At 45.0% G+C, this 25,165-nt stretch overlaps 1 protein-coding gene across 1 annotated transcript in view; it reads right to left on the bottom strand.

The window, feature by feature from the left end:
- MTFR1 (mitochondrial fission regulator 1) overlaps positions 1–25,165 on the bottom strand; it is a 252,410-nt gene that overhangs the window by 129,525 nt on the left and 97,720 nt on the right. Inside the window, exon 3 of the mRNA XM_069220259.1 lies at positions 15,769–15,867. Within this exon, the coding sequence (XP_069076360.1) occupies positions 15,769–15,867 (99 nt within the window). The remainder of the gene's footprint in view (positions 1–15,768; positions 15,868–25,165) is intronic.

The following is a 25,165-nucleotide window of genomic DNA, read 5'->3' as shown; positions in this document are numbered from 1 at the left end:
CCTTCCTTTCGGCTCCATTGCGCATGGGCGTTGACTCCATCTTAGATGGTTTTCCCCGCAAAGGGTGAGGTAGGAGTTGCTAAAGTGAGGATACTAGAGGTGCCCATGCAATGGAGTAGAAATTTATGTACATAGTGAGTAGTAAAAGAATATTTATTTACATATTTACAATTTTCATGCAACTAAAAACGGCTACAGGCTCCCGGGGAGGTGGCAGGGCGCATGTGAATCTGCATCGTCTCATGCCACGAACAGATGTACACTGGGTAAGTGACCTTTTCCGTTCAATGGCATGTGTAGCTGCAGATATACATGCTGTGCATAGATTACAGAGCAGTAATCTCCCCAAAAGCGGTGGTCAGCCTGTAGGAGTTGAAGTTGTCTGAAATAAATGTTCTTAATACAGCCTGTCCTACTGTGGCTTGTTGTGTTGCTAACACATCTACACAGTAATGCTTCGTAAATGTATGAGGCGTGTGGAGTGTGCCCTTGGTATAATGGGTAATTCTCTTTTAGCTTTAAGGTAACAGGTTTGAATGCATTTAACTATCCATCTGGCAATGCCTTGTTTGGATATAGGGTTACCTGCATGAGGTTTTTGGAAAGCTACGAACAATTGTTTTGTTTTACGAAATTGTTTTGTTCTGTAAATGTAATACATTAGTGCTCTTTTTATGTCTAATGTATTCAATGCCCTTTTAGCTACTGAGTCTGGTTGTGGAAAGAAGAAGCCCACGTTGGTGCTATAAGTATTAGTTTGAGTTTGTTTTGACTCAGTTTGTTGACCAGATAAGGAATGAGCGGGAGAGGGGGGAAAGCGCAAGCAAATATCCCTGACCAGATGATCCATAGAGCATTGCCCTTGAACTGAGGGTGTGGATACCTGGACGCGAAGCTTTGGCATTTTGCATTTTCTTTTGTTGCAAATAGATCTATGTTTGGTGTCCCCCAGCGGTAGAAGTGATCCTGTAGGATCTAGGGATGTATTTCCCATTCGTGAGTTTGTTGTTGATCTCGACTGAGATTGTCGGCTAACTGATTTTGAATGCCTGGTATGTATTGTGCTATCAGGAGAATGTTGTTGTGAATTGCCCAATGCCAAATTTGTTTGTGCTAAGAGACACAGCTGTGACGAGTGTGTCCCCCCGTTTGTTTAGATAATACATTGTTGTCATATTGTCTGTCTTGACAAGAATGTGTTTGTGGGCTATCAGTGGTTGAAACGCTTTTAATGCTAGAAATACCGCTAGCAGTTCCAAGTGATTTATGTGAAGTAGTCTTTGTTGATTGTCCCATTGACCTTGTATGCTGTGACTGTTGAGGTGTGCTCCCCACCCAACCATGGAAGCTTCTGTAGTGATAATGGCGTGAGGCACTGGGTCTTGAAAAGGCCGCCGTTTTCTTTAAATTTATAGGGTTCCACCACTGGAGCGAAGTGTGTGTTTGGCGGTCTATCAACACTAGATCTTATAGTTGACCCTGTGCTTGCGTCCATTGTTTTGCTAGGCACTGTTGTAAGGGCCGCATGTGTAGTCTTGCGTTTGGGACAATAGCTATGCATTAGGACATCATGCCTAGTAGTTTCATTACAAACCTTACTGTGTAGTATTGGTTTGGTTGCATGCTTGATCTTACATTTTGGAACAATTGAACCCTTTGTGGACTTGGAGTCGCAATTGCTCTTTGTGTGTTGAGTGTTGCTCCCAAGTATTGTTGTAGTTGGGATGGTTGCAGATGTGACTTTTGGTAATATATAGAAAACCCTGGTTTGTGTAGAGTTTCTATGACTTATTGCGTGTGAAATTGACATTGTTGTTGAGTGTTGGCTTTTATTAGCCAATCGTCCAAATATGGGAATACGTGCATGTGTTGTCTCCTTATATGAGCTGCTTCTACGGCTAGGCATTTTGTAAATACTCTGGGGGCTGTTGTTATTCCGAACGGTAGCACTTTGAATTGATAATGTTTGCCTTGTATTACAAACCTTAGGTATTTTCTGTGAGATGGATGGATGAGTATGTGGAAATACGCATCCTTGAGATCCAGTTTTGTCATGTATTCCCCCCTTTTTAGTAAAGAAACTACGTCCTGAAGTGTTACCACGTGGAAATGATCTGATCTGATGAAGAGATTCAGTGTTCTGAGATCTAAGATAGGTCTTAATGTTTTGTCCTTTTTTGGAATAAGGAAATACATGGAGTAAACGCCTGTTCCCTTTTGGTGATAGGGTACTAGCTCTATTGCTTGTTTTTGTAGCAGTGCTTGGACCTCTATATGTAATAGGTCTAAGTGTTGTGGAGACAGTCTGTGCGGTTTTGGTGGCACATCTGGAGGGAATGTTGTGAATTCTATGCAATAACCATGTTGGATAATTGATAGGACCCATGTGTCTGTGGTAATATGTCCAATTGTGGTAGTATTTGGTTAGCCCCCCCCCCCCTGGTGACAAGTGTTGGGCTAGTGTGACGTTGAAGTCACTGCTTGCTAGGGCTTGGTTTGGCGGGCTGGAATTTTCCTCTTCCCCTTGGCGATGGTCTTCTAAAGGAACCACAAACCCCCTCCCCCTTTTGGTATTGTGACTGGTAGGGGTTTTGTTTGGGAGGTGGATGGCTCAGATGTCTGTTGCCGAAATCCCCTCTAAATTGTGGTTTCCTAAAAGTGCCTCTGAATTGTGGGGAGTAGAGCACGCCCATCGCTTAGGCCTTGTCTGTGTCCTTTTTCATCTTCTCAATTGCGGTATCAACTTCCGGCCCAAACAACTGATGTTGGTTAAACAGCATATTTAGTACCGCTTGTTGTATTTCTGGTTTGAATCCAGAACTCCGCAGCCATGCATGACTTCGAATCGTTACAGCCGTGTTGACAGTCCGTGCTGCTGTATCTGCAGAGTCTAATCCAGACCTTATCTGATTGTTTGATATGGCCTGTCCTCTTCAACTACTTGCTGGGCACCTTTTTTGGTATTCCTTGGGCAAGTGCTGGATGATGTCTTGCATCTCGTCCCAGTGTGCCCTATCGTAGCGTGCAAGTAGGGCTTGCGAATTAGCAATTGGCAATTGATTGGCTGCTTGTGATGCCACTCTATTGCTCGCTGCGTCGAACTTTCGACTCTCTTTGTCAGGTGGTGGGGCATCTCCTGACGATTGCGAGTTCGCCCTTTTTCTTGCAGCCCCTACAACCACTGAGTCCGGTGTGAGTTGTTGCGTTATAAACACTGGGTCTGTCGGGGGTGGTTTATATTTCTTTTCAACCCTAGGTGTGATAGCTCTTCCCTTTACAGGCTCTTGGAAGACCTGTTGTGCGTGCTTGAGCATGCCCGGTAGCATTGGCAGGCTTTGATAGGATGCGTGGGTGGATGCCAGAGTGTTGAAAAGGAAGTCATCCTCCACTGGTTCAGAGTGCATTGTTACGTTGTGGAACGTAGCTGCCCTGGCTAGTACTTGCATGTATGCTGTACTGTCCTCTGGTGGTGAAGGCTTGGTTGGATAACACTCTGGGCTGTTGTCCGATATTGGTGGATTGTATAGATCCCATGCATCAGCGTCATCTTGGGTCATCCCAGTATGTGTGGGTGACTGCATTATCGGTGTTCCCACTGGTGAAAAGTGTGGTGAGTGCAGTGGGGATGGTTGTGGTGAGACCTGTGGTGGTGGTGACTTGTCTCTAACCACTTTTGCTATTGGGTGCATCTCTGATTCTTGAAGGGCTAGTTGTCTTTTAGATTTGAGTGGAGGGATGGTCTTCCCTGTATCTTTATGAATATGCAACCTTTGTTGCGTTTGGTCCAGTTCTTCTATATCCAGATTTTGCTCAAATCTATGCCTTTCTTTGAGTTGCATCGAAAGCCCTTGCTCCTCAGTGTATGAGGATCGTTTCGGATCCGAGGCCGTTTTTTTCGGTACCGAAATTCTTAATGTAATTGTCTTTTTCGGTTCCGAGGAGCTTTTTCGGGCCTTGCTTGATTCGACAACTCAATGCCGAAATTTTTCGGTGCTGGAATCTCGACCGGAGTCGGAATTCTTCGGCAACTCTTTGGCCTTTTTCGGTACCGATGTTATCTGGTCACCTTCCCTTCTGTGGGTTGAGCCATGGCCTGCTGGCGGTGGCGTCCCCGTGGCCTTCAGTTTTTTGGTGTGACCCTGGGTTTGGGACTGGGCAGGTTTAGTCAGTTTGTTGCACCGTCGAGGGTCGATTCATCCGAGTCAGTTTTTTGGATGGAAATTCTTTCTTCCTCCTCGACGTCGAGATCTTGTTTCGGCTTCGACGCCATGTGTAGTCTTCTTGCGCGTCGATCTCTCAAGGTTTTCTTCAATCGAAACGCTCGGCAAGCTTCACAAGTATCCTCTCTATGTTCGGGCGACAAACACAGGTTACAGACCCGGTGCTGGTCTGTATAAGGATACTTGGTGTGACACTTAGGATAGAAATAGAAGGGGGTCCGGTCCATTAGTCTTGGATGACCAGTGTGGTCGGGCCGACCAGGCCTCGATGAAGAGTGGAAGCCCCGAAGGCCGGCGAAGCGGTCTTAATGTCGGTGCCGATACACTAACACTAAACCGGTACCGAACTAGAACAATACCGACAAATTTTCAATACTTAGCTAACTTTCCCGATTCGAAATACGGAGCGAAGAGGAACACGTCCGAACCCGATGGCGGAAAGAAAACAATCTAAGATGGAGTCGAAGCCCCTGCGCAAAGGAGCCGAAAGGGAGGAGTCACTTGGTCCCGTGACTCGAAAAGACTTCTTCGAAGAAAAACAACTTGTAACACTCCAAGCCCAACACTAGATGGCAGGAACAGTGCACAGCATGTGTATCTGCAGCTACACATGCTATTGAATATATATATATATATATATATATATATATATATAAAAAAAATTGTATACACATAAATAATTGCATCAGTATATACATATCAACAACATACAGATCCTCACCCAAGGAAATCTTGGTAAGACCAATCAGGCAACGGGGAGGCGGGTGGGACCGTGAGGAATCCACAGGTAGCTAGTGTATCCACCAGAAAAGGCTTTACCGAAGGTAAGTAACTTGTTATTCTGATGGATACAACTACCTGTGGATTCCTCACCTAAAGAATAGAGTCCCAAAGCAGTACCGCACTCGGTGGTGGGTGCCTGAATAGTCAAACCAAGAAATCCTGCAGCACGGACCGTGAAAAATGGCCATCCCTCCGGACTTTAGAATCCAAACAATAATGTTTAGTAAAATTGTGGAGGGATGCCCAAGTTGCGGCCCTGCAGATGTCAACCACAGGAACACCTCTAGCTAAGGCCGAGGAGGCCGCCTTAGCCCTGGTGGAATGTGCTCTTAACCCAACAGGAGGTTCCTTCTTTGCTAGAGAATAACACAATTTGATGCAAAGAATGACCCACGTGGAAAGTGTACTCTTGTGGACAGCTTTGCCTTTCCTCTTCCCCACGTAACCGACGAAGAGCTGATCATCCTGTCTGAACTGTCTCGTCTTGTCGACGAAGAAGCTCAATGCTCTTCATGGATCTACTCGGTGTAGCCTCTCTTCCTCCTTTGATGGATGAGGTGGAGGATAGAAGGGGGAAGGTGTGATGGACTGTCCGAAACGAAAGGGTGTAACAACCGTCGGTAAGAAAGCCGCCTTGGTCCTTAACACCAACTTGTCCCTATAAAAGGAAGTATATGGGGGTTCCACACTAAGAGCCTGGAGCTCACTCACCCTCCTAGCTGACGTAATGGCAACCAGTAAAACAGTTTTTAAAACTGAAAACCTTAAGGAACATGAATGCATTGGTTCAAACGGTGAACCCATCAGAAATGCTAACACAAAGTTCAAATCTCACTGCGGCATAACGAATGGAGTGGGCGGAAACTTGTTAGTGAGACCCTTAATGAACCTCAAAACTATTGGGAACTTAAACAAGGAGGGCTGGTCTGAAAGACACAGAAAGGCTGACAGCGTGGACAAATAACCCTTAACAGTCACAACCCCTCTGCGCTAAGGATAGCGCAAATGACAAAATGTCAGATAAGTGGGCACGTAAGGGATCAATTTGATTCTCTCCACACCAAGTCACACATTTAGCCCACCTGCTTGCATAGATAGATTTGGTGGAGTGTTGCCTGGCCAATAGTATAACATCCACCACTTCTGGTGGGAGAGAAAAAGTACTCAGATTGCCCTGTTAAATCTCCAGGCATGTAGGTGCAGGCTCTGGAGGTGGGGGTGTAGAACCTGCCTCTGCGACTGCGAGAGGAGGTCTGCCCTGTGAGGGAGACGGAGCGGAGGGCACAGAGAGAGTTGGAGGTGGTCTGAATACCACACCCTTCTCAGCCAATCCGGAGCTATTAAGATGACTTGGTCCCGGTCTTGGCAAATCTTCCTCAGAACCAAAGGAATCAAAGGTATGGGGGGAAACGCGTAAAGCAGCTGGCCGAACGAGGATATCTGAAACGCGTCCCCAACGCTCCTTGCACAGGATACTGGAGGCTGCAGAACGACAGGCAGTGCGCGTTCTCCCAAATGGCAAACAGGTCTATCTGAGGAAACCCCCACATCTGAAAGATGTAAAGGACCAGGTCTGGATGAAGACACCACTCGTGATCGGTCGAGATGTGCCGACTGAGACTGTCCGCACGGACGTTCAAAACTCCGGCCAAATGGTTTACTACCAAGCAAATCCGATGGTCCTGTGTCCAGGACCAAAGTCGCAGAGCTTTTCTGCATATAAGGCACGACCCCACTCCTCCCTGTTTGTTTATAAACCACATCGCGGTAGTGCTGTCCGTCAGGACCTGAACCGACCGACCACGAAGGGAAGGGAGGAAGGCCTTGAGAGCCAGACGTATCGCCCGCAATTCCAACAGATTGATGTGAAACCTCTGCTCCACTGGAGACCTTTGACCTCCAGGTCCCCCAGATGAGGACCCTCACCCTCACCACCACCTCCTCCTCCTCCTCCTCCTCCTCCTCCTCCACCACCTCCACCACCACCACCACCACCACCACCACCACCACCACCCGACTGGAAGCATCCGTTATCACTGTGGCCACTGGAGGTGGTAGCGAGAACGGGCTTCCTTGAGAAAGACTGCCCAGCACAGCCCACCATCGAAGATCCGCTGCAGCGTCTCTGGAGAGCCTTATCGAGTCCTCGAGACCCCCTTTGTGTTGAAACCACTGCCTGAAGAGCCCTCATGTGCCAGCGTGCATGAGTGACCAACAGAACGCAAGAAGCGAACAGACCGAGCAGACGAAGGACCTTGAGGACTGGAACGACCGCTCCATTCTGGAACATTGGAATCAACGCCTGAATGTCCTGAATCCGCTGCGGTGGAGGAAGGACCCGATTCAATGTTGTGTCCAGTACTGCCCCTAAGAACAGGAGGCGTTGAGAGGGCTCCAGGTGAGATTTGGGCAATTCACCGAAAAGCCCAGAACGAACAACAACTGGGTTGTCAACTGCAGGTGACGCAGCAGGAGCTCTGGAGTCTTGGCTTTGATCAACCAATCGTCCAGGTAAGGGAATACTGCTATCCCCCTCCTTCTGAGCTCTGCTGCAACCACAGCCATCACCTTTGTGAAGACTCGAGGTGCTGAAGTAAGACCAAACGGAAGGACCGCAAACTGATAGTGTTGCGACCCCACCACCAACCGGAGATACTTCCTGTGCGACTTGAGAATCGGGATATAAAAGTAAGCATCCTACAAGTCGACAGACACCATCCAATCCCCTTCGTTCAACACCAAAAGAACCTGTGCTAGGGTCAGCATTTTGAACTTTTCCTGCTTGAGGAACCAATTCAAAATCCTCAGGTCCAGGACTGGCCTCAACCGACCATCCTTTTTGGGGATCAGGAAATATCTTGAATAACAGCCCTGACCCCTCTCCTGCTCTGGAACCAACTCTACTGCACCTTTCGACAAAAGGACTAGAACTTCCTGTTGTAATAAAAGGGTATGGCCTTCCGAACAGAAGGATAGGCGGGGAGGGGGAAACTCCCGAAAGGGAAGAGTATAGCCTTTCCCCACAATATCGGTGACCCAGGAGTCCGATGTTATTGACTCCCACATGTGGAGAAACTGAGACAATCTCCCCCCTACAGGAGATGCATGCAAATGGAATGATGGAGGACTAAGGCTGCTTTCCCTGCTGCACCCCTCCGGAGGAAGAGGCAGAGTGCTGCTGGGTGGCCCCTCTCGTACGAAACCTACCCCTTCCCCTATATGACCTATAGGGGTGAGTAGAGAGAGCCTGCTGGCCTGTCTGCTGAAATCTCCCTTGAAAGGAAGAGGCACGCCCAAACCCCCTGAATACTTGTGAAGGAGTGGAGACGGAGGCATGCAAGCCTAATGACTTTGCTGTGGCCCTACTCTCCTTGAACCGCTCCAAGGCAGAGTCAGCCTTTGTCCTGAAGAGTTTATCTCCATCAAAGGGTAAGTCAAGTAGGGTTGACTGCACATCGGAAAGAATCCTGATGATCATAGCCAGGCATGCCTTCTTGTTGCTATGGACGTGCCTATTGCTCTGGCCACGGAGTCAGATGTGTCAAGTCCAGAATGGATAAATTTGAGTTGCCGCTGCCTGAGCGTCTGTCAAAAGGTTCAGAACCTCCTGAGGCAATCCAGAATGTGTCTTGGCCTCCTCCATCAGGGCATAGATGTGCCTGCCCAAGATTCAGTTTGCATTTGTTGACTTCAGGGCCATGCTGCATGAAGAGAACGCCTTTTTTACAGATTGGTCCATTCTCTTGGATTACCTGTCCAAAGGAACCCCTGGAAAAGATCCTGGAGCTGTGCGGGAGGAACAGGAGGCCTGCACCACCAAGCTCTCTGTAGTCGGATGTCTTGACAAGAAAGCTGGATCTCCAGGAGCCACCCGATACCTCCTTGCAACTGACCTATTCACTGCTGTCGAAGTCACAAGCTTCTTCCACACCTCCATTATCGGGTCTACGAGTGCCTCATTAAATGGAAGAAGCGGCACCGCCACTGCTGAAGAAGGGTGCAACACTTCAGTGAGAATGTTAGTTTTTATTTCAGCAGCTGGAAGAAGAAGGTCAAAAAAATCCGCCACCTTCCTCACCACCGAATGGAAAGAAGCAGCCTCTTCGGTGTACTCCCCCGGGGATGCTAAGTCCCACTCCGGGGAAGTATCCAACCCACTGGCAGTGTCTAAGCCCTGCAGGTCTTCCAGGGGCTCTGCAATCTCACCCTCTTCCAAGAGCTGTTTCTCGTATTCCTGCTCCTCAAGCAGCCTCAGAGCCAATCTCCTGGAGCGCAGCCTGGCCTCAATTCCGGCGCCGTGAGTCTTGATGACGCCTGTGCAATTTCGAAGATTTAGAGGAAGACCTACGATGATGATGTCTTTCCTTCTTCTTCGATTTCGCCAAGAATAACTTGACCTCCCACTCCTTGAGTGCTTTTGGATTCATACGCTGGCATGAAACGCACGCCTAGACTTTATGGTCAGAGCTCAGACACCACAAGCAATTTTCGTGTGGGTCTGTCACCGACATTCGGCCACCACACTCCCTACAGGGTTTAAAACCCAATTTTTGTGGCTGAGACAGTGTAACACTTGAAGTGAAACAGTAGCTCCCTGGAGCCTCAAAGAAAAAAACAGTTACTCGAAGGCACGGAAAAAAGGGAACGGACGTCTGCACGCCGACGAGGACCTCTTATTGCCAGGATGACGTCATACGGCGTCGCGTGGGGGAGGTGCAGAGCTGGAAGAAAAAGTTCCGTTGGATGCTGGCACATTGGGAAAAATTCTTTAGGTGAGTAATCCACAGGTAGTTGTATCCATCAGAAAATGGGGCCTACCGAGTTTTACCTGGGATTTAGTAGGTTGTGGAAAATACATTTTGTGGGGAAAAAGTATTCTTAACCTGGGCTTGGTTTACTTGATATCACCAGGCCATACTAAGCCACATTATTGAATGTTGCTAGGCCATGGTTTTTCCATTGCTTTTCAGAAAATCCTAAAAATTAAGGTGCAGGCACGGTCTGCCTTTGTACATTTAAATAACATGTTTCTCTAGCTTCTTTAAAGAAAGGGATGCGTTTTGAAACATTACAAGGTTATGTTAAATTTTTGTTACTGTTTGTTGGTTTGGTCATGCAGAAAATACTTTTTTAATTTCTTGTTTTTTACCTTCTGTGCAACTAAATTATATGAATTAATACTCAATGAAAATCAAGTGCAAGCATTTATTACTTAGGATGGATTGGAAATTTGATTTATTTTCTGTGCAAGTAACATTTTAGAGCTGCCTTTTCACATAATGTGCGGCTTTGACATTGTGCACTTGTCTGAAACTTATAAAAGATGTGATATTGGGGAGGAGTTCATTCACCATCATTCGTCATGCTGCTTTTGCACTAGAGAGAACTGTTTCTTATTCACAGAGTTTAAGCAACTGTATAACTTTTTCAACAGGTCTAGTTATTCATTTGACTAAAGGCACATTGTATTATTGCATTTATTAATGAATTGGTTTCTGATTCTAAATAATGTTTTACTTTCTGTAATGATTATTTTGATATTTGAATAAATCTACAAACTGAGAACTGGAAGAAGCCTACTTGTGAACGTTTTTCCCTAATGGTCTTGGCTGAATATTTGATTACAGGATTCTCCCTTTCCTGCAAATTTACCTTGTTAATGGTAATTGAGCTGGCGTGTCAAGAATATCCTAAACTAATTTAGTAAATGTGGATATATGAACGGGTGTTAGGATAGGACAATAATGTTCTTGTGATGGGCACGTCTCAGACATTTAGTTCGTCCTTCTCTCCTCTCATTAGGAGAGACATGGTAGCATAGCAGGCTACTACGACCAATAGCTCGTGAGCTACTGGTAGTTCTCCATCTACTTGGAAGTAGCTCTCGTGTGCAGTGCAGCCTTCTAAATTAGAAGCTTTTGCTTGGTTAAATTAATATATGTATAATAACATTAAAAACTGTAAGACAAAAATGTGTGCATTTTCAGCACTCAAACAGATGTCATGACAAAAATGGTTGAATTTCCCCAAAAAGGTTAAAGCTGATATAGGAGTGATAAATTAAGTGGGCAGAATTATTGCTAATATTGTTAATTTTGTGCCGGGGCATGACACCTATGAACAATCCATCTAGAGTAACTCTACTTTAAATACGGCATATTTTCCATTACTACTGGCAACTGTGCCTTTTGCATGAGGTAACCACTTCTGGTACTCTTGCATACGGTGGCTGCTGGAAATGGCCCTTTTTGCAGGGTTATCCCCAAACTTTTTGTCTTCTTCCTCCTATTTTTTCTGATCTGTTTTTGTTGGTTTATTGTTTCTGCGCACTTTACCACTGCTAATCAGTGCTAAGGTGCAAGTGCTCCCTATATAAATGGTATTGGTGATTGATTTATCCATGATTGGCATATCTGAGTTACTGGTAAGTCCCTGGTAAAGTGCACTAGAGGTGCCCAGGGCCTGTAAATCAAATGCTACTAGTGGGCCTGCAGCACTAAATGTGCCACCCACACAAGTAGTCCTGTAAAAATATGTCTCAGATCTGCCACTGCAGTGTCTGTGTGCAGTCTTGCACTGCCAATTCGACCTGGCAAGTGTACCCACTTGCCTAGCCCAAACCTTCCCTTGTACTACATGTGAGGCACCCCTAAGGCTAGGTAGCCCCATGGGCAGGGAGCAGTGTATGTTAAAGTTGGGACATGTATTGATGTGCTTTGCATGTCCTAACAGTGAAATACTGCCAATTTCGGGTTTCACTGTTGCAAGGCCCATCTCTCTCATAGGTGAACATGGGGTCTTCTTTAACTATCCTTAAAGTGTAGTTTCCCTTTGAGAGCAGATAGAGATTAGGAGTTTGGGGTCTCTGAACTCACAATCTAAAAACCCATCTTTTGGTAAAGTTGTTTTTTATATTGTTTTATTTAAAATGTCACTGATAGAAAGTGGGCAGTTGCTTGCTTAAACCATTCTGTGTCTCTGCCTGCCTGTGTAGTCCGCATCTGAGTCAGACTGACAGTTGGGCTGTTGTGAATTCCCTCTAGACAGCGACACAAAGGGAGCTGCGGGTGTAGCCTGCATATCCCGATGGGCTATCTGGGCTAGAGTGGAGGGAGGAGTGGTCAATTACACCTGAAAGGGCAGTGCTTGCCCTCACACAATGCAGTCTCCAACCCCCTGGTGTGTGTCTAGGGCCAGGCCTGGGCAAAGCAGGATCTTGTGGACAACAGAGACTTTCCTTTGAAGATTGCCTACTTCAAAGGTAGAAAGGGTTATAAGTAGTGAACCCAATACCTCAGACTTTTAGAATCTTTCTGGATCAAGAGGAACCTCTGCCAAAGAGAAGAGCTGGAGGAGGAGTACTGCCCTTTTGCTGTGTTGCTTTGCTGGGTTGGCCTGCAGCTGCTGCTGCTTTTGGCTTAAAAGGGCAAAGGGTGTACTTTCCTGTGTATCCTGCTTGAGAGAGTTCTCCAAGGGCTTGGAGTAGAGCTTGCCTCCTGTTGGCAGTCTCAGAGACACCAAAGTCTTCAGCTTCATCTGTCTACAGCACTGGGAACTGTTTTTTGTGCTGTTCAGTAAGATAAACCACCACAACACTGCCAACGACGCAGCTGGCCTGACCATGACCTGCCGATGCCGCACTGGCCCACTTCGCACCACAACCCTGGTCTCACCATCATCTGACACCGCCACCGAGCCACTGCTTGCACCGTGATGTGCAAGCCCTCGCACTCCGGCATCACCTTGCTCACACCACAGCCAGAGCATCCCTGATGACGCTCCAGACGACACCGGCGCTGTTGCCTACACTGTGGCCTGTGGACACAGCTTGTGAGGTACACAAAGCACCGTCTTGTACCGCAGCCCCGGTCAGCAGACGCCAGCACCATCAACTCCAGTGTCGTCACCAGGCGTCCCTGTCTGCACAGTGACCCATGGATGCCGTACGGAACCCCGTACCACTCCCCACCACCGACTTGGGCTTACCGATGACAGCACTTCCACAATGACGACGACGTTGCCTGCACCGTGACCTGGTAACACCACCCTGCTTCACACTGCAGCCCTGGTTACAGTGACACTGTCACTGAGCCGCTGCCTGCATCGTGACACCTGTGGGCACCGCACGACGCATCGCCCCCACTTCCCACCGCAGCCCAGACAGCATCCACACCAGCGCTCCTGACTTCATCAGCCTGGAGTTCAATCTGCAATGCATATAACTTCAAGGGCCCCACGACCTCTGCACCGACCTCCGCAACCAACACCGCAACGCCAGCCTCACCACTCTCTGGATCTCATCACGAGGATCACGACACTCTGCAATGCCAAAGGTACTGTTTGAGGGTCTTCCTCACATTGTAGCTGGCCCGCGATGCTGCAGCCAGCCTGAACTGTTGGTTTTGTTGATCACGACGCCTTGATAGCCCCAGGTGGAGCCATTGACTTCAAGGAACTGTCTTTTTAAGTAATTCTTGCAAAATATTTATCTTAATTATTGTATGTTGGATTTTTATAGTATTTTCTCTTGTTTTATTTAGATAAATATTGGCTATTTTTCTAAAAACCGGTGTGGTATCCTTTTGTAGTGTTTTCACTTATTACTGTATGTTATGTGCAAATGCTTTACACATTGCTTCTGAGGTAAGCCTGACTGCTTGTGCCAAGCTACCAAAGGGGTGAGCAAGGGTTATCTGAGCGGGTAGCTCCCTTATCCTGACTAGAGTGAGAGTCCCTACTTGGACAGGGTGCAAATCGACTGCCAACTAGAGACCCCATTTCTAACAGTGGCCACTAATGTAATCTTAACTGATGTGGTCACTATTAGAACATTGATAACATTAGTTGGCACATGAGGTTTCTCACTGAACATAAGTAGCTCTTACCACAGAAAAGGTTTACAACTCCTATTATATAGTCTTTGTGCCTCGATAGGCAGTTGCCCGGTGAGGTTAGCATGAAAACTAGATGCTGGGTGAAAATGCTTGGCAATGTGGTACAGGATGCAAGCACTTAAGGGGCTATTACTATGCCAAATCATTTAGTGATCTGTTATTGGGCAAGGTGAAAAGGCAACCAATACACTGCAGGGGGATCAACATAAAAACAATTAGGGAACAGCTCACACTATCACGGGGAGAACACAAATTGCACATACATTGTCTCTGTTAGTTAACATTCCTTTATAAATATATACACACAGCATGCTTTATGAGGTCCTAAATGCTTAAATCCCAATAAAGGACGGATAATTAGTATGCCATAAATCCTCGCTCAAGGGTTATTTGGTATTGCGTAAAATGAGTTAAAGCAGGAAAGAAATCATTCCAGGAGGTTGAAACCACAACTCAGTCTGCTTATGAAGACTGCACAGATGACTTTAGGGGTTCTAGTTACTGCTTGTATGGACAGTATCCAGTGCTTAATTCGTGAAAGGAAGAGGGTTGGTGCACAAAGCTCTGCTCAGAGGCTGGCGGCTGGTGTAATTAAATATTGGAATGCTGAATACGAGGCCGGTAATATTTAATCCACAACCAGACACTCGCTGTCCCTTTTTTCCCCCCCCACACTTGCAGGTTCCGGTTTTTTGTTTGTAATGGTTTTGACGTCTTCCTCCCTCTTTTCAAATTTGTGTGCTTTTTCCGCTCTTGTATTTGATATATGGGAAAAATAAATGCTGACACCAACCCCCAAACCCACCCCCATTCCCCCACCAACTACCACTGGCTCAAATTAGGCACTGAAGCATCAGGGTTTGGTCACAATCTGGTTGTGATGCTATAACCCCAAAATACTTTATGGCAAGTGAGGGTTTTATAGGATATTCTCATATTAACCGACTGGTTTCAAGCTACAACTCAAACACAGAATAATCTACACATCTTGTGGGTTTTCTGCAGTCTTGACATCTGCACATACAACAACTCATAGTAATCTTTGTGAAGAATGACTGATTTTATGACTTCAGTTGACACTGGTCATGACAGACAATGCCTTTCCATGCACAAAAAGATGTTTAAATCTGGACACAACTTGCCAACCTGCAGGTATCTTTCTAACATAACTTGAGCAAAAACACAATGAAAAAATCCTTCTAAAGCACTGCAGTGTAATGAAATATTTAGCAAAATGTCAACTTTCAAAGATAAAATACAATTTGAAACACTGAATACACTTATGTAGTAATCAGAATATGACACACATTAAGGATTAGGATACAAACGGAGTAATCGTATGTTTAATTTAAAGACAAACGTGTATCAGTCTTAGTTTATTACGTTTGGCTCAATGACACCACAGATTAGATTCCTCAATCAATACTGCTCCTTCTAAGGGACACAAAAGGATCCATTTTTACAACGCCCCATTTTTTCCTTTCCTCATTGTCGGAACACAGTGGTTCAAAAACATTTACACTGAGTAACAAACTTGGTTTGTGAATCTTTACATCCCACACTTACGCGTGTGCCACTCCTAGCATTCTTGTTCGAGCCTCGATCTAATAAGTGCTACAATCAGCTACTTTCTGGGCACTATTCACATGTCCTTTCTGACTTTTTATAGCAGAATGCCTTAACACCTAGAACTCACTCACCAACATAAATTGTCATAGCAAGGGATTCATGCAGAATTATTAAAAAGCGAAAAAACAAAGTAGAATTGAAACTGTAGCGAAGAAGAGAGCGAGAGGTCACAAAAACAGACACTAGCTTTACGATTTTAAGCACCAAACCATCTGCATCTTTAAAGAAGGTAAAAGTCCTACTTGAAAATGAACTCTAGGAGACTGTATGAGTGATAGATTAGAACCAATCTTTCTCACAATACTTCGGGATGAACCATAGGATTTCCCAGACCAAAGGACCTGAAAAAGAAATAAAACAAATTATTTTCCAAATCATCAGAAGTGACATGTACTATAAAATAAACCTACACAGAGCAGTATAACAACTCTATACGCAATCTGCTTGTTAGAAACGCAATTGTTCCAATAGGTGACCGGTGCTCAAAACTATTTGAGCAATAAGGTGTGCACACATTCCAGAAATACCAGACATGTTTTTTAGAACCGCCATGAAGGTTGTCTTCATTGATGCTCAGTTTCTCTCAAGACTTTCTTAGAAGCTGGTTTAAAAGCGGCAACTAGAAGAGACAAACATGTTTTTCTGAACTTTAATAGGCGTAAACTGAGCTGGCGGGTAGAAATAGTTTCACATAATGCGGTTCTTATATCACAAACTTAAGCTGATTGGATGGTAAAGAAAAACTAAACAAAAGTACAACTTTTGCTTTTACAACAAATAGGAAGCTGCATTTGATTCAGTATCCAGAACAATGCAGATTTCAATGCTTCTATGTATGTACTGGACAAATGTTGAACAAGTCAACGGACAAGGTTTAGATCAAATTGTGTTTAAATGCAAGGTAATGTACTAAATGTTTGGACATTTGTTACAGAAAGGCAAATTTATAGACTACAAAGTAAAACTATTTTACGTTTAAACGCTTTAAAAATGATGCAATTTCTATTTGTCTATATTGACTAAATCTTGCATTCAGACACCGCTATTAAAAATCCTCTAACACAAATTTCAAATGACATGCATATATTCAATCAGCAAAGATATTCTTAGCAATGATTATACAATTGTTTCACAATTGTCCTGTATAATTCACCAATATTTGTGAATTATTTACTCCAATGAATCATACAGAAATCAGTACAGTTAATTTCAGCAATGAATAACGCAATATGTTTCAGCAGACACATGTTTTGCGACTCCCATTGTTTTTTATAATCTCAAACAGTAATGTAATCAAGAATTGGCTCATATCAACGCCATCAAAAAATAATTTCTATATCATTGCATACTTGAGCAAGCTGTGGTTCGAAGCTGCTTGGACCAGATTTCTTTTCTAATTATTTACTTCACTGACTTTATATATCTTTTAATTGTGTCCTTCTATTCAATTTCGAAAGTAACACTTTTAAAAACACAAAACAAATGCTGAACTGAGATTCTGGGGATGTCTATTATGAAGGAGATGTTTGTGTCACAACTGCTTGGAGTAACTGTAATCATGATGCTTTACAACTTCCAGAACAGGCTTTATGTGCAGGCGCTTCTTTTTGGCACACTTTTTAAATTGCTAGAATAACGGTCTAGCTGTTCATTTGATTTTTTTTTTTTAAAGGGGCAAACTCTGTTGACAAGTTTTGGGTGGGGAATAGTTGGCTTTTAAGACTATTTTCGTATTTTAGGGCAGCTTTAAACATTGTACTTATTCATTCAGTTTTTGAGCGTGGGTGGCTTTCTATTCAACATTACGCGTTTAAAGTGTGGGACCAAAAATATAGGTCTTGATTGTTCTGAACCCTGTAACTGCAGAAAGAAGGAGCTCTGTGTTGAAATTACGATTTGAGAGATTTACAACCTTGGAATTTCGTGTATTGGAAAGTTCTTATCAAATAGACCTGTTTTTGGTATCCTATTTCTCTTGTTCTTATTTTTGATTGGCTAGGAAGTATATCGTCTTAAACCCCTTAAGTTTGATCTGATGTTTAATGAGATTTGAAGCATGATTAAACGACAATAAAGATGGAAACGAAGGGGTTTAAGTTACTAAGATTTTTATTTTTCTTTCACTGTATGAGTGTCCTTGATGATTTTTGATACACTATTTTAATTGTTTTGCAGCTCCGTTTAAAGTGGTGATGATAATTTATTGCAATGTTTGGAAATTTGAACTGTACGTTTCTCCTGAACTTAAATGCACAGGTTAGTTTCAAAGGAAATTTGGGCTATCTATTTTTTGCCAGAGGAGAAAACTTGACCATAAATAGCATTAGGACACCCCCTTTTAGATCAGAATATATGGATATATAGGAATTTCCCTTTTTAATGTCTCCCACAGGGACCACTGCATGCATTGAACGCCTTCCAATCCTCCACTCCAAGACCTAGCAGACCACCCGGGCTGGTCGTGGCCCCTAAATCAAAGAGACAACGCACTCACTCATGCAGGGGGTGTAGCGATAAGCAGGGGACTTGGCTATTACCCACATCAGTGGCACAAACACCAGTTTGGACGCCTTCCACCCTCTCCTCCGAAACACTGGATGCCGCTTGAGTCATGACGCCCTCCTACACAACTCACCACTCCACCAGCCACCTCAGCAGACGACAGACCTTTCACGGAGCCCTACGCACAGATGAGGCAAACTCCTTATCCTTGTGCCGCACCTAGACAATGTCCCAACCACCTGCAAAATTACCATGTGTCCTGAATTTTGCTCAAGATCCTACAACCTGGAGGGATCCACCACTCCACTCCTGAGTTCAAACTGTTATAATTCCATTAACACTTTTGGGGTGACAGATTTTTCTAGTGGTGAAGTATGGGAAGTGAGGTTTGTTGGGGGGTGAGGGGCGTTAAATTAACTGTTATATTGTTATGTTTTTTTCCATTTTTAGTTACAGATTTGCATGATGCACCACTTACTAAAGTCCTGTTCCAATACAAACTATATCAACCAAGGGATTCGCTACTATTCCTTCTATACATTACATTTACACCATGGCATGCACCTGATGCGAGCCTGTTCACCCCCTCCACCACTAATCAATATGGCCTCTGCATAACCCTGATCTAGAACCCCTACGGGTACTTTCCTGGAATGCCAACAGGCTCTTAGATCAAGTAAAGCGCACAGCAGTCCTAAAATATTCCCACCGTTTTCTCCCTGCCACCTTTCTGCTTCAAGAAACATCTGTTGGGAAACCACTGCCCTTTCCTGGCATGTCAGGGATATGAAGAGTTTTCCATGCAGGGTTCACACATGGTTCTTAGGGAGTGGCCATCCTTCGTCGTCGCTCCTTTGCTCTAGCAGTAACGCAGGAGATCAGAGACCCGCAGGGCCGCCTCCTAGCCCTCAATGAAACTATGGGCAAACGTACAATTAATCTTGTCTTTACACAATGTGCCATTGGCAGCTCAAGACGCACTCTTCAGAGACCTTTTCACAAGACTGATACCCCTTCCAGAGGGACTGACAGTGATGACTTAAACACTGTACCAGCCCTGGACCGAGACAGAGATGCTACAGGGATTCTAACCGCTGGTCGCTGTCGGTCTGCCAAATGCCTTCAAGACTGGGCCCCCCACTCTTGGCCTTTGTGACGTGTGGAGGACATGGAACCCTCAACAACTCCAGTACACCCATACCTCCCTGGCACATCACAATCATTCCTGCATAGATCTTATATTTCTGCCTGCCTTACACTGCCGCGCTGTCACCTTTATCCAAATCCTCTTCTGTGGCATATCAGACCATGCCCCCCTTCTCCATCGTGGATCCCCTACGTGTGCCCCTCACCCCATGTGGCAACAATGTCTGGTTTCTCCAAGACGAGCCCAATAACCAGGCGCTAGGCAAAGAACTCAAAACTTATTTCCAGCTCAACAATGGCTCAGTCCAGTCGGCTGGTACCCTGTGGGCAGCCAGCAAAGCCACAATCTGGGGGTATGCTAAGGGCTACCTCAGGGAAAAGGAAAGGCCTAATCCCAGCATCTCTCTCAGCTGGAGGCTCAAATTCTCCACCTTGAGAGAGAAATGACCTTGGGCAGAAGAGATGTTTCCCAACAGCTTGGACCTTTACATGAGGAAATCCGCCACATGTCACTTGAAACTGTGAAGCAGATGTAGACAGCCTCAAAGGACAGAATCTAGGGATGGGGAAACAAGAACAGTAAGCTCCTCTACTGGCTTACTCCCGCTCCCTAGCAAGCCGAATAATACTAGGAGGTAGTGGATGCTCATGGACACACCCAACTTACCCTTCGAGGTACTGTACAGACTTTTGTGGAATACTATCGCCACCTTTATATGGCAGTCCTACTTTTGGAGCCTGAGCCAGACACACCCCATCCCCACCCGCCTCCCCCTTCCTAGAGGAGTTTCCTCTCACATGATTCTCCCAGGAGTGCCTTTTACTAGTCTAGCCGATCTTGAATGAAGAGATTGGGGCAGCAGTTTCTGCTGTGGCATCTGGTAAAACCTCAGGCACTGGAGGGTTCCCTGCAGAATACTATTCTGTATTTAGAGAGACTCGCTTTCTAACAAGAAGTGGCAAAGAACAGCGCCTCATCCCCCCCGACATTGAGACAGCTATGATCACAGTCCTTCCAAAAACGCAACGCGCCCCCCCCCCCCCCCCATCTTCTGCCTGTTCAGACTTCCGACTGATCTCACTTATCAATACTGAAGTGAAAATCTAGGCCATGATACTGGCCACCCGCCATAGACAGGTATTTAATAATGCTCATTCACTCTGACCAGTGTGGGTGCATGCCTCAAAGGAGCAGAAGGTACTGCCTTTGATGGTTCCATGTTGCTCTAGCTCACAGCCACCTTCTACTACCCAGTCTGACCCTACTACCCATAGACTTTGAAAAGGCCTCCAAGCACGGTGGACTGGGGCTGCCTGGAGAAGGTGCTGGCGAGAGCAGGATTTAGACTGTGGTTCCGCTGACTTATCCTTGTGCTCTACTCCAATTCAAAAGCCAGAGTCCAAGTCAATGGAGTCTTATCAGATACATTTCCCATCTGGTGGGGAACGCAACAGGGATGCCCCCCACTTTCCCTACTCTTTGCCCTAGCGAGTGAGCTGTTGGCCCGGCTTATTAGGTGCGATGCCCAGATACAAGTCTGGCACTGAGACAATACCCATGAGGACAGCATTGCTCTTTATGCGGATGACGTCCTGCTCTTTTTTACTGATCCCGGGACAAAAGGCTCCTAATGTATTCAAGTCCTCCAGCTCTTTGGCAAGGCGTAGGGTTTACGGATCAACCCAGCCAAATCAATCTTGGTGCTGTTGAATGAGTCCCTTGATTGTGTGGCATTGCATTCTGACATTCCCATTTGTCACCTCAGTTTTCGGTACCTAGGAATTTGGGTGACCATCCTTCCAGAGTTCACCTAGTCCCTCAACCCTAACCCATTGACTAAGAGAACAAAGGTGGTCCTCCAAAGATGATAGCAGTTCCTCCCGTTGAACATAATGGGCAGAACAGTCTATATAAAATGATGGTTACTTCCTAGATTCCGTTTTACAGAACCTCCTGATCCACCTGCCACGCCAGAGGTTTCAGGCCCTAGACAGACCTGCCACCATATTCCTTGGGTCAACTCTAGGCCTCATCTGGCACTTCTTTATTGCCAACATGCTCCTTATGACGGGGGCGAACAATCTTTATTATTACCCGGTAGTCCAACTTCTAGTGATCAATGACTGGTTCTCCGGAGGGGGGTGTTCAGACCCGGCCTATCAACCAGAACTCACATCTCTGGGATTACACCAGATCATGGCGATGCCATATGGCTCTCTGATAACCTACCACCATCCCGGCCGTAAGTGGTGACTCGAACAATTTTCCATGGGTGGAGAACCACGCTCAGACAAACACACTGGGATGCTAAACTTACACTCCAGACTTCATTGTGGCGCAGCACCTGGTTGAGGGAGGTGATTACACTGGAGGGCTTCCAGAAATGGGACTTTATCGGTATCACTTAACTGAGCAACATCTGGTCTGGGTCTCACATACGCTCATTTCAAGAACTACAAGATGCCTGTCCCAGGCATTCCACACAATTTTACAAATACTTACAACTCAGACACTCACTTGCCACCCATGCTCTCCGTGAAGCATTTATTCTGGAGTTCACTCCACTGTGGCCAAGGTCCTGATGGGTGCACTAGGGAAAGGGGGCATATCACAGATTTACCGCACTCTCATTATCAATGCCCGAATACACTAGATCCCCTCAGAATGTGCTGGGAGCAATGGTTGGGCCCCTTGGAGGATGATCATTGGCCCGATGCCATTATGGACCCACGGGTCATAACTATATCACCCAGTCTGAGATTATTTACTACCTATACTGCACCTACCTTACTCCCACCAGATGGCACAGAGCTGGCTTGCTCCTGAGCCCTGACTGCCCTTGTTGCTCTAAGACCACAGCTGATTTTTGCCATATGGTATGGTCCTGTACCTTGATCAACAAATACTGGTCAGATATAGCAAAGGGATCTTACTCATGTCTTGGAGTGGGAGGTTTCAGACACTCCTCTGGTCCTTCTGCTGGGTGTTCTGAAGGGATCTGGGGGCTCCAGAGTGGACAAGGCGTTCCTAATAATAGCCACTAAAGTAGCTAAGCGAGATAAAGCAGTCAAATGGAAAAGTCCTAAACCCCCAACCTTGACATAGTGGTGCCAAGGACTGGACAGGTGTGCGATGCAGGAGAAACCCCTATATGAAGCAAGAGGTTGGCCATCTAAACATGAGCGAGTTTGGGGTAAATGCTGGGTTAAATGGGTTGATAAGAGTGACACAATAAAGTTCATGTCTCCCAGTTATTGTCTTTTATTATGTAACTACCAATGACTTCTAACTGATGCTGCATGGTTGTCACAAATTGTATTCAAAATGTACCCAGTCATGCTCTCTGAGCCGTCTGTACTGCCATTAAACTTAATAAAGCTGGTTATCAAAAGAAAAAAGATCTACAATTGTAAATTCATTCAACAATGTAAGTTTAGTAATCATATGCAACAATTATATAGAAAACAACCTTGACACCAATATAAACAGATTCTGAATTTTATTAAATTATTTGAGACAATGACTAATTTGTTCCTCTCTTGCGATACATCTCTATATGAAATGCACACATTCTCAGTGGTGTGACCATAAACAATGCATGCAGGAGTATCTTAAAATCAATAACATTATCAAGTTAAACGTACTTACTAATGTTTGTTCTTAGCTCATATTTTGTTTACTTTCATTTGTCTCCTTCTGTTTTTTCAGCCCTGACCAAACTGGGAAACTCAATGCTGAAATTAATTGTCCTCATGTAGAATTTACCCTCTAAGATTTTCTATGACTTGTAAATCATATACAAGAAAACTGTGGAAGCATTACTTTTAATAACTGAACAGTTCTTTGGAAATTGGGTTTTTAGGATTGTATCAGTGGTATCCAAAAGCATGATTTAGTCAATATAATGAAGTCAGTCCAGCAAGGTGACTGGCTAATCAAAACACCCATGCTGTAATTAAATAGCTCTGGCTTTTCCTCAATTTTGGATCCTAGTCTATCCTGTATGTTCCAATATTAAACTACCACTTTACGGGGTATCAAACTACTCTGCTAATGATGGTAATGGCCTATCAACTGAAAGGAGGTTAACCCACACAAAGAAAGTCCAAATCATATCATGCAGAGTGCACAATATTGTTTAGAATACCACAAGTCTCATGTTTCTGCCTGTGACTGTTTGAATTTCTCTCCTAGTTTTCCTCCTATACTGTACTAGGCCCCCCACAAGGTAAAAGGGCAACATACTCCGTAGTGGCTAACCAGAGTGCATTTAAGAGACTGCTTAATCTGCTGTCTTTGGAAAGTGTATGAAGCACTTGTTTTCGGCTTGAAAAAGTGATTAGTTTAAGTGTGCGAAAAGCAGCATTTTAATGGTTTCAGAATTGGGCCTTACCAGGAAACTACAGTGTGGATTGAGCCTGTCTGTATCCAAGGAGATTCTGAATTGAGCACCAACTCCCTGCACCAGCAGCCTGTGCTGAAGGCCTCTTATCCTTTATATAAGTTTGCACTGGTTGTTGCATCTTGTGCTCTGTTTGGTTGCTAGGGTTCCTAGTGGAATTATGGCTTAGGGTTTGATGGGCAATTAGGGCCAGGGTGACCCACTTGTTATATGGTTTAGGGTTATGATTGGTTATGTTTGGGCTAGGGTTCCATTGACCAGTTTAAGCTTAGCGTTCAGGGCGCCTCCGCCCGGGCATAGAAAGTAAGAGAGGAGAGGATAAGAGCAGCTGCCTGCTTGGGCCTGTACAGGCCAGAAATGCTATCCGATTTTTCATTCACCAGCAACAACCTTAAGCAATCCACATCTGCAAACATCCAAACGCAGTATTAGCAAAGGCATGCTACTCGCGTACCACAAACCTCGTACAAATTTCAATGTCTCAAAAACTACTACAAAACCCCACAAACCACAATCATAACCCTCTAGCCCAACTACACCACTATGGTACCTTCATTCTCACCTCGTCAGGGGTAGTAAGCGCTATTTAAATACTATTACAATACAATACCTAAAACACAACTCTTTCCTATACCACTGACAAATCTACACATTACCAACATAACACAAAGCCACATTATACATAACTTTAATGAATCCAGAGACACTCCCTATTCATACAAAACATCAGCTCTATCCTCTACTTTCTCCTAACCAACCCATTTTTAAACACAACAAAACCTATACTCAGCCTTCCATCATATCATCCACCAAAGCCCTCCTCTTTTTTACCAAAAACACACAACCAAACAATCCTTGCACTTCACTCCACCATACATATTACCTCTTCCAATGATCAAATCTAGCACTAACACTCATAATTCTGGCCCATCCCCTCTTACACACCACATACACTCTTCTCCAAAACATTTCACCACCCCTTCTACAATTCAAATACCACTAACCAGCAGTACTTAACATACAAATCATTCTAAGAAAACCTCTATCAATATTTCCTCTCCCTACTCCATAAAAACAACATACAAAGCAGCAATCAAAATCCCACACTTTCATAATACTTTCCGTCACAAATTAGAAACATACACCCACTCACTCCCTCCCTCCCTTATGACTACAGAAATAACACATCCCAATCCATCTTTACTTCCATATTTTCCATCTTCACCAACAAATACACCAGCAAAACAATTCTCATTCAACCACCTCTCATCCATTGCACAATTTAGCGCTTAAGAATATGACCCACATGCTCCAGCACCACCCCTAACCCATACTCCTTCCACCCCAAACACATGCAAACAATATAAACATGCCACTCTTCACAACTTCCCATCCTCATGTATATTATACAACAAGGCTACTCCACAAAAACACAACAACTCACCATCTCACTCTTAACCACCATCTCCACCACCGACACACGCAGACCCAACAAAATGCCTTGTATGACGGCTGGACGAAGAACCCGATAAAGAAACACTATTGTGCCCTTAATCCAGTTAATACCATCACTAATAGCACACCTGCT

The sequence above is a fragment of the Pleurodeles waltl genome, chromosome 2_2, assembly GCF_031143425.1.
Source record: "Pleurodeles waltl isolate 20211129_DDA chromosome 2_2, aPleWal1.hap1.20221129, whole genome shotgun sequence".
NCBI lineage: Eukaryota > Metazoa > Chordata > Amphibia > Caudata > Salamandridae > Pleurodeles > Pleurodeles waltl.
This window is presented reverse-complemented; position numbering and strand designations above follow the sequence as displayed.